At 41.3% G+C, this 20,100-nt stretch overlaps 1 protein-coding gene across 1 annotated transcript; it reads right to left on the minus strand.

Moving 5' to 3' along the window:
- Positions 1-7,809: 7,809 nt before the first annotated feature.
- On the minus strand, positions 7,810-13,063 carry LOC144038208 (dual specificity protein phosphatase 7-like). The gene is made up of 3 exons (XM_077550470.1): positions 12,353-13,063; positions 11,332-11,760; positions 7,810-9,227 (listed from the first exon to the last, which is right to left on the minus strand). Exons 1-3 carry the CDS (start codon positions 12,720-12,722, stop codon positions 8,917-8,919), a joined length of 1,110 nt encoding a protein of 369 aa, XP_077406596.1. The 5' UTR covers positions 12,723-13,063; the 3' UTR covers positions 7,810-8,916.
- Positions 13,064-20,100: the final 7,037 nt, after the last annotated feature.

Below are 20,100 nucleotides of genomic sequence, written 5' to 3' on the forward strand. Positions count from 1 at the left end.
ACATTTTATATCACAACATTTAAGAGGAAAAAGTAAAAATGCATAGAACACTACATATTTTGTATCAACTGCCAGCTGCAGTGCTCCATTCTAATGTGCAGATGAGGCATTTTCTTATTTCTCTGCCTCCTTCTTTCTTATCCCCTCCAACCAATCCTGCTTAGTTGACCTTTCAAAATCAGGACAGCAAACCGTGCCATGATTCTGGCAGTGCCCAACCTCAGCCATGCAGTACAGCCATGCAGTACATGCTCCTGACTCCTCCTACAAGCACTTTGTCATTTTGATTAGAAATATAGCATTACGTTTCAGACGCTGCACTGAAAGTCTTCACCTCCTGAAAACCTGAATACTCGTGCGAGGACATTATATTCATACTTCTTGGACCAAACAAAAGCTTGGGTCCCAGGAGGTTAAACAAAGTGAAAGAGCAGGCTGTCAAAATAACAATGCAGCTTAAACTACATTCAGAGATATAACGTTTAGATTAGGGGCGACTTTTTCCTACGAGGGCCACATGCAGAAATATTTTTTTTTCTTCTTTAACTTATTAAACATGAATCATTCAAGCAAGCAAGCAATTAAACATTGTTTATACAATGTAGCTATTTTGAAAAACTACTAAGACAAGGCTTTCTGTTAAACGTGACATGGCAAATAGCTGAGGATTTTTTAAAAAGGTTTTATGTATCACACTTTGTATTCCACTTGAATAGTTTGCCCCTCCCCTGAGCAGCTGCTGAATCCCATCTACACATTCAGAACAAAACAAGTGCAATCCGTAGTAAACTGACCATGCTTCATATGATACATTCAAAAATCAGATCTTTACACACACAAAAAAAATTCTCAAACTGCATTATCATCTCCACGGTGTTATAAAGAGAAATTCAGCTACTATTTTAGCTTTAAATATATTTGTCATTGCATATCTAGATAAATTGTATAGTAATAGTGGTAGTCCATCTCCATTACTCACGTCTCTATACTTTTTCGATAACTCTAATGCTGCCCACCCTAACCCCACCCATAAAAAGAAAAAAAAAGCATTGCTGGGCATGTCAAACGTTATTTTTAGTACATGCCGCGGGCTGTTAGGGAATGGACAGCAAATAGACCCTGGGCTGTAGTTTGGACACCACTGGTTTAGACAATCTGATGTAATTGTAAAATAAATAAGAAGAAAACAATGTTAAATAATAATAATTTAATAGCAATCTGACTGGCTAATGAAAACCGTCCATACTGATAGTCATTCGTCTCTAGCTATCCCCAAACGACAGCGCTTCCTCACTACTTCAATGTTCACAAAAATCCTCCACTTTGATTGGCCTAATGTTTTTGAGGGGAATAATTTACCAAGCTACTCAGCTGTGAATATTGAAGTTGGCAGGCTTGGTTGTGATCAACATGTTGGAAATGTTGAGAAAATGCTGACAGACAAGTCTTGGAGAGGCACTCATGATCGTGAGCTCAACTCTCAAACAGTGGGCACAGTGCTGGTTGTGCGATAAATTCCACGCCAGGTCTAGTGGATTATTTTTTAAATTATGATTAAATTAAAAAATATATATATTTAGTGGGGCTTAAGAATATTTAAGGGGGCTTCTGTCTGACCCCCCCCCCCCCAAATAGTCATAACTACGCCACTGCCCAAATGGATTGCTACTCAGTCAATGCTTAAAAAATAAAAAAGCTTATTTTTTGGGGGGGAGGAGAAGGTTCTAAAAAATATTATGTTCTTTAATTCATTGGAGGGAATAGCACAGATGACAGTGACTAAGTAAAATGGGATCAGGTTAGTGTATTTTATGATATCAGTGATCTGACTGGTGACAACGTTTGCCCGCCTCCATCCATCATCTCAGCTCCCCTGAGGGCCCTGTCAACACCTTTCAGTCCCACTGGCCCGTGTCCTGCGTAGCACAGCTGCGCCATGGACGGCCTGGTGAATAAACAACAGCGCATCGATTGGCTCCGCTTCCTCTGCTCACAAAGTGCATTTGTAAAGTCGCTAAGCTGGTGTGTGCTGTGTGGAAGAGGTCGAGTGGTGCTCTCCCCGCCATCAATGGGAGGCCGGGCAGCAGCAGAGGAGTGTGTGAATGAATCTGGGGTGTGGCGCCACAAGCTGCAGGCTCTTACGCAAGCTGAGCCTGATGACTCATGCTGGATGTTATTATCGCACATTGCAGTTTAAGGAGGCACCTTCGCCACTGTGGATTGGATTCCAGTGACACAAAAGGTAGTATGAGCCCAGTGTGGCCAGGGAGGAGCGACGCCTATGGGATCAAAGGGATTTGCATAGAGAACAGCAATATATACAGCATACTATCACCCTTATGTAACTGATTTCATTCAGGTTTATTCAACCAGCATGTGTGATTAGCGGGTAAAGTTGAGTCACACACACACACTCATAAAGTGCACTCCTCTGTAAAAGATTTTTATATAAGTAATTCATTCGTATTCACAGTCACACATGTCATGAAATTGGGCTACAACTGAGCCGTGCCAACAATGTGATGCTTTTATAACCTCCTCCCAGCGTTGTATGATTTATAGCGCAATAAAAGGGTTACAAAATCCTCTGTAGAGTGAAGACGAGCCCGGATACAATGTGAATGAGGGTGTTAACCATTTATATCATCCTTTTGCCACCCACACAGGAAGCCTTCCCTTGACGGTTCCTGTCTTTCTGGCTTCTCATATCACATAGTGTCGGAAAGTGTCACTTCACCTACTAAAAATAATTAAGTCATCATTTCTGTTGTTGTGCTGTTTAACTCATTCACTGCCATTGACGGCTATAGACGTCAAAAATTCATTTCAACTATTTCTATTAGTTTCACGTTTTTTTTTGAGTGTGACAATCTAGAATTTTTTATTGTACATGTAGAACAGATATAAAATTTGTGATTAATCAAAGTTATTGTTACTAAGTATTGAAGTCATGCGATTAATTACAATTTAGAAAAAAAAAACTGTCTGACGCCCCTAATTTTTTATAATCTTTCATTTTCTTTTTTTTATTAGGGGCATCAGGCGAATATATATTTTTAATTGTAATTAATCTCATGACTTCACTAGTTAACTCAAGATTAATCACAAATTTTATATGTGTTCTAAATGTACAATAAACATTTTTCTAGGTTTTCATACTCTTGTTAACACAAGTGGAAAAAAATGTGAAACCAATAGAAATAGTTCAAATGTTTTTTTGACGTCTATAGCCGTCAATGGCAGTAAATGAGTTAATCACTTGCGACCAAGGCAATGTTTTATTGAATCATAGAATTATTATATTGCAAGTTGGACAAGTTCCATTTTCTGTTGAGAAAGTGGTAGGCTGTTTTAGTTGTCATAAATCCGCAACAAGGAAGTGGAAGATGACACAAAGAGAGAGTGGAAGGCCTGCGAATCCAGCTTGAACAGACAGAATATTGTATCGTGAAGCTCCATCCCACTTGTGGTGCTGAGAACACTGAAGTACTGTGTCTGCACGGCCAGGACATAATGGCCCACACAACAGCCAGCCCCAAAGACACAGATTTTGCAAATTCCACAATAACTATTCATTGATTCAAATGAATGACGATGATTGTTTAGCTTGATTGTACCACTGGAGGGTTTATCTATTTTTACCACTCAAAAGGGAAATCCTGCAAGAAATATACAATTCGGATCATTTATGCACTTAGATTCAATTTGTTTCCTTAAACATCAACAGGATGCTATTAACAAACATCTCCTGCAGTCTCATTCTGACATACTGCACTGCATCAGTTTTTTGTTCCCATGCACCTTAACCAGTTTACAGTTCTCACCTGATCTCAAAACTTCCAGCCAGGCATTATTTCATAACATCAGAGTAGAACCTGAATGATTTTATATGATAGTCGTCATAAAAAAATAATGATTTTCAAACATTGAATCAGGAAAGGATATCAAAACCCAAAGGTGGGCATTCTGTCAATATTGACGGAAGGTCCGTCATTCGGTCAATGATGGATGCCCACTTTGTTGAGGATAAAAAATTGACGAGAAACTATGGACAGACTAAACATTACCAGAAGTGAGAACTGGGTCAGTACTAACAGATCTAGCAGATCATTTTGCCGACGAATGATGGAAACATTAACGGACACCCACTTCGCTGACACGCCGCAGATTACTTCCACTTTTTTCCTGGGACTGAGCCGAGACACTCTTTTTCTCCTTCAGTAAACAAGTACACAACACTTGCCAGGTATGCTAATTTACTCACAGACCATTTTCCAAGCCTTCTCTCTTGTGGCTCCATCCCAATACTGATAGCTGGCCGTGTTGTCGAGCTCGTGTGATGTGACTGTAGACCGCAATGATCATGTTTTCCCCCTGTTGTAAATTAATCATTACTGCAACGTTTATGCAAGTGCTCAGTTTGTTTATTTGACATCAGGCATGTCGTTAGACAGCTATGGGTCTTTCAGTGCACCATATTAAATCAGGAAGGTTATTGAACAGCTAAGGGTCCTAAAAAGGGAAAGTATTGACTATTGAGACTGTTGGCTTTGTGCGGCGATATTCGCGGCAGTTACATGTACGGCCATTTTGCTGATGAATGACGTAAACATTGACGGACCCCATTTCTCTGTGAAATGACGTAGTGATGATCACAATTTGGTCCGGCTCGAAGTATTGACAGATTGTCGATGACGGAAGGGACTGTTGACAATCGGCGGATGACAGACACTCAAAATTCATTGACGCGCCCTCCTCCATCAAAACTGCGTATCAGAGGTATCTGAGGTCTTGCTCAGAAAAAAAATTACATTTCTGAAGTGTGACAGAATTCTGTCATCTTTGAACCTCCAAGAATTATGATCCTGGAGGAAACCCAAAACTTTACTGAAATTCTACGTGGCCAAATGTGCTTGAAGTAGCTATGTGAAAGAAGTTTTTCAGTTGCTGAGGTCAGATGTGAACAATTCAGCAATTTCTCTCAATCCCTAACAATATCAACGTGGTGTAGTTTTAAACATAATTTTTTTGTCAGCAGCTAAAATCAACCATCCTGAGTCCCATATATATATATTTCTGGCTTTTTGGCTTCATGTATCCATTCCATACAGCATGCCACCTTGTGTGAAGGTAACAACAAAGCAGATGACATGGTAGTTCCCAGACCTGCACTGTTCCCAAGCTAAGAACACATGACAGACAGATGACCTTTGTGTTGTGTAGCATCGAGTCGGCCATGCTAGACAACACCAATGTTCCCTTTCATTGGCTTGGCTACGGATTGGAGTGCAAACACACACGTTTGTTCTTGTACACTTGCGAGCTCAGTCTACTGTAAAGCGGCGGATGGTGGAATTGGCGCTGAATTGAGACTTCTGGTAGTAACAGATGGGCGCATCGCTCCGCTACTAGGATTCCATGTGGCTCTGCCTCACACATGACCTATTTTCTCTTGGACAAAAGTGACACAAATTGTACATTACCATCCAAGGACATTTCACGTTGTTGTTTTGATACGGATACATTATTTACTGTATATCAAATAGGACTGCAATGTGGCCCTGTAATATTACACGACATGATGGATGTCTTCAAATAGGCTCACATTTAATCTTATAGTATGGTGACAAAATCTTACACATAGTTGTGCCGTGTACAGCCTCTAAATGCGTCCTCTCAGTGTCAGGGGGAATCTGATTCCAGATCTGTTTAATCCATCACACATATTGGCAAGAATGAAGTACTGAAAATGACTTTAATCTCAAATAAAAGGAGATTAAGCCATCTACATTCCAATAATGCAAATATAGATGACTCAATGGCAGCACAGGCAGAGCTATTCCTGTCATTGAACGCAACCATTAAAAGTATTCAAGGAACTCCATTTAGGGCATGTCAGCTGCCATCACGACTATTAGAAAACATGGACGGTATCCCGCTCATCCAACTCACCCTATAAAGTGGCGTCTTACAAAAATGATGACAGACATACATGATGTCATCGCTCCTCAGTGTCATGTTAGTGATGTAGCGCTCACCATGTAGTGAGATTAGGATTACCCTGGCATGAACATCTGCTGTACAAGCAAGGGAGTCCACAGAGAAATGACGTTATTCAAACTAACAACACAGTTACTTGCCTTTCTCTAAAAAAATGACCGAGTCTATTCATAAAATTGAATAAACATATTTCTCTTCCAAGTATTGTGCAATTCAGGAAGAAGCAGCTGTGAACATACTGTCAGCCATGCAGTATGCTAAGCATGCTCTTAGAACCACAGCAGATGTGAACCAGCTCCGACTGGCTTCTATATCACATAAACACATTGCGAATGGGCCTTGACACTCAACTCAAATCCCGTCCGTCGCTCGCACATCTGCTTCCACAACAATGAGTGCTGAGCAAGCACATTTGCCATAGAAAAAAATGTTTGCGGATCATCGGTTTAGTCAGTTCTCGTATCTTCGCACTACATTTGGAAGTGGACCCCATCCCATGCAATGCTAATATAAATGGCGAACATCATATTCAATCATTGCTCATCACAATGAACGAACAATGAAAAAACTGATGGCATCCAGAGACTTGTCTATAGATTGACAATCTGGTAGGTCACTTAAAGTGGAAGTCAACCTTAAACATTTCTTGACAGTAATATGTTATACTGTATATGTGACCTCACTAGTCTGAACATTACATTCTGATTAATATTACATTTGTGGAATAGGAGTTATGAAGCAAAATCCAGACATTTTTGTCCATCTCAGGTGCCGGCCATTTTGCCACTTGCTGTTGACTGAAGATGACATCAATGTTGCTCAGGCAACGACCAATCACAGCTCACCTGTTTTCTGAAGCCAAGCTGTGATTGGTTGTTACCTGAGACCTGAGTAACTGTCGACAAAATGACCGCCCCCTGAGATGGATAAAAATGGCTGGACTTTGCTGCTTAACTCATATTCTGAAAATGTAATATTAATCAGAATGTCATGTTTAGACTAGTGGAGTCACATATAACATATTGTTGTCAAGAATGTTATTTTGGATTAACTTCCCCTTGAATACAAATCAAAGAAAGTCCACCAGTCCTATCGTGAGCTGCATCTTTCTGTGGCTTATACCTTACTGCCGCTGTCTTTTCAGGCCTAATCACAGATCTGGCCTGCAGGTATGTGACTTGCCAGGTTCAGTCTTGCAGGAAAAACCCATTACTCAACATTTACATGTTGCCAGGCATGCCCTTTCATGCGCCGTACAGTTGCTGCAAAAGCTGAAGGCTGGTGTACACTGTAAGTTTCTCGAGCATATCAATCCTGACGCTAAAACTAATACAGAATCAGCACAGCATGAAATCCTGACGGACAATTAATTGCTTCATAGATCATAGAACATTCCTCCTTTCTTACACACACATTCTCACTTGTGCGTAACTTTTGTCATGTAAGCTCATTTACTGGACCATATTTTCTTCTTGAGTTGATTATATGACAGAAAGAGAAAACACTCAGGTATTAACTGGCTAAATGGCACAATGGATACACTATTAAGGAAGTCTCACTTCCCCAAGTATATTTTGTGTATTAAATTCAGCGGCAAGGTTCAGAGTGCCGTTGCACAAATGAAACCGGAATGCGGAGTGAAAATGGGTTAAAAAAAAGGGTTGCTAATGTGTACTATTAGCACTTGCAGAATTTTACAGTACACTTTTAAGAGTATGAAGTATTTAGCTTTTAGTATTTGTTGTCTGACATGAGAGCCCAGCTTGTCATGTAAAAAACAAACAATGAAGAAAGACAGACAAGAGCATATTCAAGTAAAAATATACAATATATTTGTTATATAAACTTGTACAGAATACTTTGGACATTTTAGTTAAACATACACTATATATAAGGGTCAGAATCAGGTCACTGTTCGATCCTTCATTATTCTTGAGAGTAACAATTTGCCGTATGTACATCTTTACAAAGGTAGCAACCAAAACAGCCCTTAGATGCACTTGGAGAGACCACGACATGATAGAGATGCTTACAAAAATCCCTGAAAATAGCTCAGTGAGGTAAGAACACGTTAGTCCAACTTTCACTCATTCTCATGTGTCAGTCAGTCTCGCTCGTTAGCTGGGAGGCCCGTGGGGCAAGTAGACAGCTAATTATGCGCCAGGCGCTCCAGACCGAATACTGTCAGGAGTACAAAAACAAGGCGCATATCAGTCTGGTATGTGTTTAGTGTAAGAATTCATGTTACACTTTTTTTTTTTGCTTAACATGGCTCTAAGAGACGCTAAACCTTGGTCCGATTACCCGAGGTCAAAGTTAAGATTTTTTTTTTTTAAACAACAAGGTCTGTGGAACACAATCATGCAAATCAGTCTTCTGTGATTAACAGAATGAATAGCAGTGTTACATGCTTCAAATGTCATTTTGCAGTATGCAAACACTTACATTTACCTGTTGTAAAAAAAAATAAAAAATAAACACGAGTGAGAACATTCTGACTTAAAACATGACCCACTGGCTTCTGTGGCGGCTTGTTTCAATTGCACAACAGCTGAACATCCAACAGAATTAAGAAATTGGACAGAAATTCGAGGCCGGATGACTGTAGTAGCTTATTTTCCCTCAGTTGCAAAACATTCGGGATTTGGAAAGATTCTATTAAGACCATTGAAGCAGCAGTCAAAGAAAGCTGGTTTACTTTTTATTTTTTAATTAACAGTCTAATTTGTGCATGTTCTGGCTTTTATAGCGATTACATGACCACATACTAATGTCACATACTGATTAACACATTTCTCCGTGTGTTACATAATAAGGCATCAGACACCGACTCAAATATGGCTTGTCCTCTGCCAAAGTTGCAGAGAAGTCAGGAAACTGACCAGCTAAAACAACCACCACCGACGTCTGTGACGTTCATGTGGAGTCCAGTGTGTCCAGCTGAAAGACGTTGTGATTGGTCGGCGTGGTGAAAAAGAGCTGCTCTTCGCTGGTGGAGCGGTTGTCGCAGGGACTGTGCAGCCCCAGCGTCCGCTCAAAGTCCAACAGCTGACCCATGAAGTTAAAGTTGGGGGAAATGTTGGACTTCTTTCTCTTGACAAAGTCATAGGCGTCGTTGAGCGACAGGTTGAGTCTCTGCATCAAGTAAGCCACGGTGACGGTAACAGAGCGGCTGATGCCAGCCAGACAGTGCACCAGGATGCCGCACTGCTTGGACCGAGCTTCGTCTGGGAGAGGAAGAGAAAGCCACCGTCAGCACATTTAGCACATTCTAATGAATATTTTCATTCGGCAATGTGACTCAAGAAGTCAAAAACAAGCGGCTTGTTGGCACAATCACGCCATTGTAAACCGTCTAAGGAGGACAGAAAAAGCTTGAGACTTATTCTGGGAATTCATCCGCTATCAACAAAACACGCAGCAAACATCCGGTCGATTCCAGACTAACTTGTGACCCTGCAATCAGACGCAGCACAGAGTGGAAGTGCCACTTCCTTCCTGGATCTAGCCCTGAACCTCTCATGAAACTGACAAACAAGCTTCGGTTTTGAGAGCAGTCAAGGTTACAGAGCATCGGTCGAATTGGAAACACAGTTATGTGAGCCTTCCCAGTAACAATGTATCGTTGTCTGAACCTATTATCATTAACTCATTCACTGCCATTGACGGCTATAGAGGTCAAAAATTCATTTGAACTATTTCTTTTAGTTTAACTTTTTTTCCACTTTTGTTAACAAGAGTATGAAAACCTAGATTTTTTTTAATTGTACATTCAGAACAGATATAAAATTTGTGATTAATCGTGAGTTAACTAGTGAAGTCATGCGATTAATTACAATTAAAAAAATTTATTCGCCGGACGCCCCTAATTTTTTAATAATCCTTTCTCTCTTTTTTTTAAAAAATCGTGTCAGGCAATTTTTTTTTTAATTGTAATTAATTGCATGACTTCAATACTTAACTCACGATTAATCACAAATTTGTTATCTGTTCTAAATGTACAATATTTTTTTTCTTGGTTTTCATACTCTTGTTAACAAAAGTGGAAAAAATGTTAAACTAATAGAAATAGTTCAAATGAATTTTTGACGTCTATAGCCGTCAATGGCAGTGAATGAGTTAAACACAGGTGCAACAACTTGTTTGACATGCATGAAAAAAAAGAAGAAAATGCAGTGGATGGATTGTTATCGGTATTGTAAATATGATAATTTCTGGAATGGGCTAATCTCTCTCTGAAAGTTCTTAACTCCTGTTTTGGTGCCCATTCCTCAACATTTTCACAGCTTTACAGATACTTGCACTCTTTGTCAGCTTTGGAGAAATGTTAACGCAAATACCGTATTAGCTATTTATCTTGTTGTGCTGCGCACAGTCATTGCAATATTAGAATGGCATCTTTCTAGTTAAGTTTAAGCATTTCCTTTTATTACAGTATGAAATAGTCATAGACGATAACAGTGTATCCGACCGGATAACCAAAAGTTAACCAAACGATTTGCAACAAAAAGTTCAACCTGGTTCTATTACATAATATGAATTTAAAAAAAAAAAATAAAATAGTCATCAAGAAAGGCCTCTGGAGAGATCTCAAGTACTGGTAAAAATACACACAATTTGAACACAATGGACCTGTAGCAAATTTGGAATCAAGTTTATACCCTAGATTCCACTCTGAAAAATTCAAATCAATTAATTATGCAAAGTATAAACAACCATGTGGGAATTACAAGAGCTGATGAAAAGTCATGTTTTACATGAGACATTTATGATTAAAAATAGAGAAGGGAGAGTACTGATACCAGATATCGGTATCGGGCCGATAAGCCTCGTGGCCTTTTTATGACCAGGAACTAAAGGCGTACAAGTGTGAAAGATGCAGATTAAAATTTACAAGCATATATTTTGATTGGGACTTTTTCTGGCCACTGGATTATTAATTAAGATGTATTTATGTTTTTAAATTCATTTCATCGTGTGTTACAAAATGTGTATTTTATGAACAAATTGAAAAAAAGATTGGAAATAAATAAATAAATTGCCATTAATTAGATGCAATTAGGGATTTTTTTATTGGGAATTATATAGGTCTTTCTTTAAAAATATCTGTCATTGTTTTTTCATTTTATGTGGCGAAAGTATTAGTGGTATCGGTGCTTGGGATCGGTGACAACTCAAGAGTACTGAGTGGTATCAAACATCATGATTTAAAAACACTGAGGTCTATCCAGTTTAATTAAATGTAACACTACAAACAGCACGTCATTGTGATAACAAACAAAAGGAAAACACTCAATTGGAGGCGGGAGTAGGTGGCATATGCACACTTACCTATAAATGATATTGCCTCTGGGAAGAACTGGGACAGATTTTGACTCCAGTGGTCCGAAATGGGGATCTGTTTGTACCTGAAGCGTCCGTCATGTTCAAACATGTTGGGGAGATTGGGTGTGACGTTCAGGATGTACTTGATGTTGTATTGGCCCAGCACATCCAGGTTGGTTGAGTCTTTGGCACAGCCCAGGTAAAGGTAAGGAAGGATCTGGACCGGGAAGGCAGGCTGATTGCTGGGGAGGGGGCTCTCCTCCGACTCTGTGGCGCTGCTGGGTTCTCGGTCAGATTCCCCATCAGAACAGTCTGAGCTGATCCGCAAATTTCCAAACCCCAGAAAGGAGAGCGGAGGAGAGGAGCTAGGACAGGAGCTGTCGAGGAGCGTCTCACAGTGTTCTGGGTACTCAGTGTGGAATTTTACAAAGCCACCTGGAGGAGAGCCAAAACAACACACATGAGAAAAATCAGCTTCCTGGTTTAGAGAATAAAAACAACAACAACAACAATGTATTTCAGTGAAGATTGCAGCGGCATCGGAGTTAAGTGACGTAGCACACAAGTAGATCCGGTTACCCTAACAGACCATTCATGAAATGCATGCTTGCTCCAGCACAGCAAAACACAGCGTAGCCATTTTGGAATTTTAATTGAGAATCTCAATGGCACACTAAATACGTTGGAGCCTACAAACAAGGACACAGTAAACTTTGGGCGTATTTTGAGGGGACCAATAGGACCACAAACAATACACATTTAAAATAAAATAAAAACAGCAGTCGGCTTAAAAAAAACGTTTTAAACGTGCAGTAAAACTTTTGGCGTCTCTTCGAACAGAACAAGCACCAAAACAATTACCCTCACCTTAATGACGAATTACTACCACTACTACTACTACTACTTTTAGTTCAGATTGATATGAGTGACATAAGCGTGTTTACCTCTTCAAGTTTACATTAGTTAACACCAGCTCGAGTTAGCGACATGTTAGCACACGCTCAAAGTAACTTATTTCGACACATACCTTCCAGGTAATACGCTTTGCAGCCATCCTCCCACAGTTTTTGAAGAAGTAACCCCAAAACGGACGACGGGGCTCCGCTGTCCGGCCAGCTGACGGTGCTTTCGTCGTACAGGACCACCGTATCCGTTTGACATCGCCGCGTGAAATTCTTTTTGTCCTCGTGGTTGGGAATGATGGTCCGTATGGGGATGTTGCCCTTCTTGAACCTGCGGAGCATCAGGCCCGGGATGGCCACGCTGATGGCGCCCTCGATGTGAGACGACTCGTACAGCTCGTGTGCGCGACAGTCGAGCAGGAGCACAGAAGTGGCGCCCGATTCCAACTCCACTTGCAGCCATTCCACGCTCTTATTCGCCGTCACATTAGACATATCGCGCTTGGTGTCGAGCTTGGGTGGCTTTCTTTCTACATGCTCCGATTTGCCTGCGGCGACACACTACATTTTACTCGTAAACTAGGAGCCCCGAGACGTGCGTTCGGCTTGGCGCATGAGCTGAGCGGAGAGCGTTTCCCCTTTTTTTCCGCTTCGCTCTTCCCATCAAGCGGGGAGAGTGAGCCTTCCACTGATGCACCGACGGCTAGGCGAGTCCGGGTTGACGTGTACCGTATCCACCTTTGAAACGTGCGTTTTTTCAAGGCAAAACAAATATGTTTGTCAACTTCAGCTCCTCCGCATCATACCGCACTCGGGTTTTGTCATTCCGATGCATGACAGCAGAGCAACTCAGGAGGGAGGAGTTTGCTCACGATAACTTAAAGTCGTATAGCAGGAAAAGTTAGGTAACAATCGATAATTTCTTAATCACCTTCAAACTATTTTCTCCTTTACGTCACCCGTTAATTTGTGATGTGATATGAAATTTCTACTTTTGTTTTTCACTTGCCAGTAGCCTGTTCTCGGCTTGACACGTGACCTTTTTCTAAGCATGGTGCACATCCATTCATCCATCTATCTATCCATGATCCATCTATTACACCCGCTTGCCTGCACCCTCAAGCTTCAGCTAATTTGCGGTCATAGTCCCTGGTTCAAACTTTGGAATACTAACTTCAATAAAAACGCAACTAATTAATATACAAGTAACAAATTAGGCCAATAAAAATACAGTCAAACAATGCAGTAGACAATACTGTATTGTAGTTCATGTGTCTCTTCATTTTGAACTATAGAGAAAAAGTAGAGAGAGAAGTATGCAACATTTATCAACAATGTATAATGGACGGTTATTAACTCATTTACTGCCATTGACGGCTGTAGAGGTCAAAAATTAATTTTAACTATTTCTATTAGTTTAACATTTTCCCACTTTTGTTAACAAACCTAGATTTTTTATTATTATTGTACGTTTAGAACAGATAAAATGTGTGATTAATCGTGAGTTAACTAGTGAAGTCATGCTATTAATTATGATAAAAAATTCAAATCGCCTGACACCCTTAATTTTTAATGATCTTTTCTTAAAAAAAAAAAGATTATTAAAAAAATAATAATAATAAAATTATTTTTTTAATATAAAAAAGAAGAAAAGATTATTAAAAAATTAGGAATTTTTCATAATTAATCCCATGACTTCACTAGTTAACTCACGATTAATCACAAATTTTATATATTTTCTAAATGTACAATAAAAATAAATTGTTTCTAAGTTTTCATACTCTTGTTGACGTCTATAGCCGTCAATGGCAGTGAATGAGTTAAAATGGGCTACCACTAATGTTAGCACATGCAATCAAATCAAGCGGACATTAACTAGTCTGGCAGACTGCTTTTGCCTATTACATTTGATTAAATTAGCCAACATTTCAAAAGACTTAAAGGTGGGGTCTTTAGTTTTGTCTACAACCATTTGTGTTTGTAAACAACCAATTAAAAATGGACTCCTCCCATGGCTCAACCCCGACTCTTCTTGTCAACATTGTGCCTGCCTTCAGCGACACGCCCCCAGCTCTGTGATTGGCTGGAGGGGTAAACATAGACTTTCCGCCCACAAACGTCCCTCTTAAGGCAAAACACAACAAAATGGCAAAATACAGGCTGGGGTGGTGATTTTGTCATCATCCACCACCACACATTAACAGAAGCCTAGAGGTGTTCATTGAGAAGGATTACATGTACATAGATCTAGTGTTTAAGAAGTGTTTATTTATGAGTGAAAACTAAAGACCTCACCTTTAACCTTGCATCATTACAATATTGTCTATGTTCAGGCCCGGAGTGGCTAATCTTCAGCACCGGGAGAATTCCCGGTGGGCCAGTCTGCTTTATGGGCTGGGGCCGCTATTCAGGCTCATGAAGCGAACTGGTTACTCTAACCATGTTATCACCTTGTTGTTACAACTACATTTCCATATGGATTTTTTTTAAGTAAGCCATTAAAATATACAGTATATAGCACTGACTGCATTATCTTTGCTACTAATTGTCTCATCAAAAGTCACAAGAAATTAATTACCACAGGTAGCCACTTTTTGATACACAACTAGAAACAACACCACTGTAACACCTTGTGTGTACAAAATAACAGATTAAACACAGTGGCAAGTGTTAATGGTAATTGCAACAAAGACTGATGGGAAACGCCTTCTCCGATTCTTAAACATCCTGTTGTGAAGCACCGATGACAAAAAACAACTAATGCTGAAAAGGCCGCCATGTAATTTATTCTTTAAGAGAAATATGTTCTCTGATTATTTAAGTGTCTTAACGATTGATTAATTTGCATGCATCTGTGTTATGTTCTTTACTGAGAAGTTTAGTTCACACAATTTGCACATACGTAGTGACATACAGGGGGGTCAAAACTCAGTGTTACAGGGCCGCTGAATGTGCCATAGGTACCCGTTATGCGTTTATATGACCACGTATTTGTGTTTGAAAAGGTGTAACCCAGGGGTCTTATTCGGGTTTTTAAAAATGCTCAAATAAGAGCATATAGTATTTAGGGTTATGTGCATGTCTACATAGCCTTTAAAAACCCGAAAGTTGGCAATATTCAGGTTTTGAAACAGTTATTGACTGCATGTAAACGTAGTCAGTGCTGGCTAGGAGCGGCATTACAAGCAGTGGCATTACTAGTTTAACTACATTTCCTGTTAATGTGCATGGTTTAACAACAGTTTTCAACATCAAAGCTTTTCAGTATAGTGAAGCTACTTTCGTGACCACATAAGGCTGCCCACGAACCATCTGATAATTCAGTGGCAATGAATTAAAAGCATGCTACTGGAGTCAATGGCGGAGGCGGGGGCAGAGGTTTGTACATGAACAGCCCCATGGCCATACATACTTCTGTAGGACCCATTTAAATTTCTTATGAAAATAAAATGCATACAGAAGAAGACTTTCTTCTTCTTCTCCAGATTAAGATTCTTTGGCCTTGGCTGTTTTCTCTGCCCTTACAACATTGTTGCAAAATTCAAGCGCTGACACATTGTGCTTTTACATTCCCAAATAATTTTCCAAATATGAAGTTCACTCCACTGATCACATTTTATACTCGGTCACAGATTTCTACCTGTTATTCCTGTCAACAACTTAGATGTCCAACACAAATTTAAGGGCACATATTCACATAATTCCTGAAGTTAACACAATTGCAAGCTAAGCCAGTCATCAAAAATCTGTTTGCAAATATCAACAGTAAACGTAGCACGAGCAAGTAACTTGTTCTTAGGCAGCAAAATAATTCAAATGTGTGCAAGAGGTCTGAAAAATGAGAAGTCGGAGGGAGTTGAAACGTATAAGTGTGGCTCAGCCCACTCTGAAATATTTTTTGTGCAAGTTATTTTTTCTACAAAACCAAATCGTTTTGGTCTATTCAATTATTTATTTTGTAAATAAATTTAATAGAGAAGAGCGATGACCACAGCTGCAACTATAATACATTAGTTGTTTAAGTTATGTTAATAATAACCAGTACTCACTGCATTACAGTGGCATACTACATTAACACTGTAATAGTGAATAGAATTAACAATTAATTAGAATAAGTGTCCAGCGTCCTACATCGCAGTCCAGTTATCACAGCTTCACTCTATCGCAAATTGACATTTGTGACCATAACTTTAACTATTGCAGGCTTACTTTGCTATTTATTTTTCATCCTTCTAAGGCGGGTGATGCGATAAAATCACCCTAAAAGCATTTTTAAGAAAAAGTACAAATATAAAATGATTCCAATGATAACTTTGGTCAAAAAAGTGCTGAAAAGGCTTTGTAAAAATGGGATATTTTCTTGGCTTTCACAAGCCGTAACAACTGACTGGCGACGCCCCCTTTTTTTACCCTGTGTGTGTGTGATGTCATTGGACTAAGGGTTCGTCTTCACTCTGAAGTTGGGGATGACGATCTGTCAGTAAGTTGGTTGCTCCGTTTTGAATGTTTAATTGAAGCAGTCTCATAGTACACGAAAGCGAAATACATCACTCTTGTAAACATCTTATTTGTGTAATACTAAAAGCTATCTTAAAATAAAATGTAGTGACACAAGTCAGGCGTGATCTTTATCATCTTCAGAGTTGCCAAGTGTGCTCATTCAGTAGCAACAAAGCTAACAGACAACTCCTTTTGGCTAACATGTTGATGATAACCCCAAATGCTACTATTCATATTAGAATACGAAAGAGAAGCAAAGTGAGGAGTTTGAGTGTGATTGTACAGAACCGAACATTTTATTCCGCTGTAGCAGCATCTTCGCAGCACCTGCTATTGAGTTTTGTAGGATTTCGCCTGACTGCTGATGGTCTTAGTCCACTACATTCGAATTTTGACGCTGTATTGCTTGACAAGCCCTCATGCGCTGCACAGCTGTTCACCTTTCTGGGGATGACGGCCTTCTATTTGCACTTCCTTCCCAACTACTCCGATACCACCGCATCTCTGTGTGCCCTCCTGAACCAGGGCGACTCTTCGTCCTGGACACTAGTATGCTCGGCTGCCATCCGGCAGCTCAAAACACAACTCCCCTCACCGCTAGTACTCGCTCATTTTGACCTGCAAAGCCCCACATTCGTGATTTGTGATGCCTCCAACGCCGCAGCAGGGGCTCTGCTGTCCCAACTTCATCAGGGGACTGAGCACCCTTTGCATCAAGGTCAGTCACTTCTGCTTAGCAGAAGTACTCGGTCGGGGAGAGAGAGGCCCTGGCTTTTGTTTGGGCATGTGAAAGGTGGCACATGTACCTGTACGGACTGTGTCGGGACACAAACCGCTGCGGCTGTACCAGTGGACTGAAAGACTGCAAGTGTATGATTTCGCCACTCAGTTCACACCTGGCAGGGAAAATGTGGTGGCGGACTTGCACTCCCGTGCTACACCCGGTTCTGCGCCGGACACCAACCATGACACCTTGGAACAGGGTCTCATCCTCATGCTACACACACCCCTCCAAGCTGTCGTCTTGCTGCATGACCTTTAGGCAGCATCTGCAGAAGACCCTACGCTGACCCAGCTCCACACCTTCATTCGGGAGGGCTGGCCTGCAAAGGTGTCAGAGGAGATAGCGCCTTTCCATCGGGTTAAAGGTGAGCTTTCATGTTGGAATGATGTCTGTGTGGCTTGGGGCCGTTGCACTGTGGTCCCATTCTCCTTGAGGCCCCGCATCTTAACCATGGTTCACGAGGGACACCTGGGTATTGTGACGGTGAAGCAACGCTGCAGGGGGCCTAGCCTAGTGGCCAGGCAGTGATGTGGAAGCCATGGTCAAGGACTGAACAGCGTGCCTCGCCAGTGGCAAAACCGGCAAATCACCTCCTCCTCCTCTTTAACCGCTGGCATTGCCTGCCAGCCCCTTGACTCGTATCCAGGTGGACATTTGTGGTGAGCTGCGTACTGTGCCTCAACACCAGCGATTCCTCTTGGTGGCGTATGACCTCCACTCCAAGTGGCCCGAGGTGCTGCCTGCCGGGTCAGTCACCACTAAAGTCGTCACGGACTTCCTGTCGTCACTGTTTGCACGTTGGGGTGTACCCAATGTTGTTACGACCGATAATGGGCCCCAATTCATTTCAGCTGACTTTGCTGCTTTCATAAAGGGGAGGGGAATAATCAGAACCACCTTGTATCACCCCAAGCCAACGGTGGTGTGGAGAGGTTTAACCAAACTCTCAAAAATGGACTGAGAGCACATCTTGCTGGCAGCCTTCCCTTCTCTGCGGCACTACAGGGAACTTTGTTACACTACAGAGCGACGCCACATGCTACAACCGGAGCCTCCTCAGTTCTCCTCATGCTGGGCCGTGAGTTGCAGCTTCCCCTTGACCGCCCCCATCCTCCAATTAGGGCCACTCCAGCATTGGTGCCCTCTCCGGCTAACGGGCTAGCAGCTAAACAGTAGCACATGAGGCAGCAGTTTGATGAGAAGCGCCGGGCGAAGCGACCCGCACTTGCTGTGTTGGATTGGGTCCGTATTTGCTGCCCCAGCCGCTCACACAAATTGAGTTCATTCTGGAAAGCTCCTGTCCAGATTACCGCCCAATTAGGGCCGTCCACCTTCCGTCTGGCTGACGGGTAACACTGGCATGCCAGCAGCATCAAGGGAGTGGCATCACAGGTGATGTTTCTTTTTTTTTTCTGAATGTCTTTTGATTGGTAGAAGGTAGTGGTGCAACGTTTCGTTGTTGATCCGTGGACGGTTCGGATCAGGGCCCACGGTTCGAGTCACGCCCAATCCATGTATTGGTTGGTGGGGGGAAAAAAATCCAAAACAAAACCAAGTGCGCATTCACAGTCGATAACATTCTCACATGGCATGTCAAGGAAGCTGAAACATTCTCAACGTAACACGGTAAGCCTTACTTCAAAATAAAGTTTAACAAATACAGTAATACATTGTCGGCAATGCAAATAGCCTTAGTACATTTTTACTTTGAAGTTCGCCCACGTCGTGGCGTGATGGCTAGCTTGACTTCCCTTTTTGTCGTTTCTTTGATTGACTTTGTAGTTGCGATCAACATCAACACAACACTATCCCGAACACATGTTCAATTGCTAATTTAGGACGCTAAGAAACCGCTAATTAATTACGCCGTCATTGTATGAAACAGCAGAAGTCTCCGACGTAACGCCCAATTTACACTGACTGCGGAACGGCCGCAGTGCGTTTTCCGTACGACCGCCGCACGGACTGCAATTTACACTGACTGCGTTGCGTCAGCTGTCCGTGTCCGGAAATCTGCACCCGCCAGACCACAAGATCACAGGAGTTCACATTGGAGAGTTGAGTTTACGCGATAACAACCGTGTTTATAGAGTCCTATTGGTAAACAATAGTTACACTTGCCTGTTTTCACATCGATATGCTTTTGGACATTATTTCTGTGACTTCTACCATGGCTCTTCTACCACGGGTAAGTATGTTTTGTGTTTAAATAGTGTTATTTTGTCACGTTTAATTTAATCCGAGCTCGTTTTTTGTGTTAAATGTCCGACTCATGTCATGCTATGTAGTTAGTTAGCTTCCCTCCGCAAAAAAAAAAGTTCGCAAATGGTTTTATTTTGAAATATACCGGAGCTACCTTGATGCCGACGCTCGACTTCCTGTCCGGCTTGTGTAATTTCTTCAGCTTCATGAAAATCCACAAGCGTTTCGCATCCGGCGTCCGAAAAAAATAGAACGCTTGCGAACACCTTCTGCAGCACCGCATTCCTACCGCACCGCAATGCACTGCAGCTGGTGTGAATTGACACGCAAACTCGAATGCTTTTTATTCCTTGCGGCGGCCGTACAGAAAACGCACCGTGTGCGTTC

The sequence above is a fragment of the Vanacampus margaritifer genome, chromosome 1, assembly GCF_051991255.1.
Source record: "Vanacampus margaritifer isolate UIUO_Vmar chromosome 1, RoL_Vmar_1.0, whole genome shotgun sequence".
NCBI lineage: Eukaryota > Metazoa > Chordata > Actinopteri > Syngnathiformes > Syngnathidae > Vanacampus > Vanacampus margaritifer.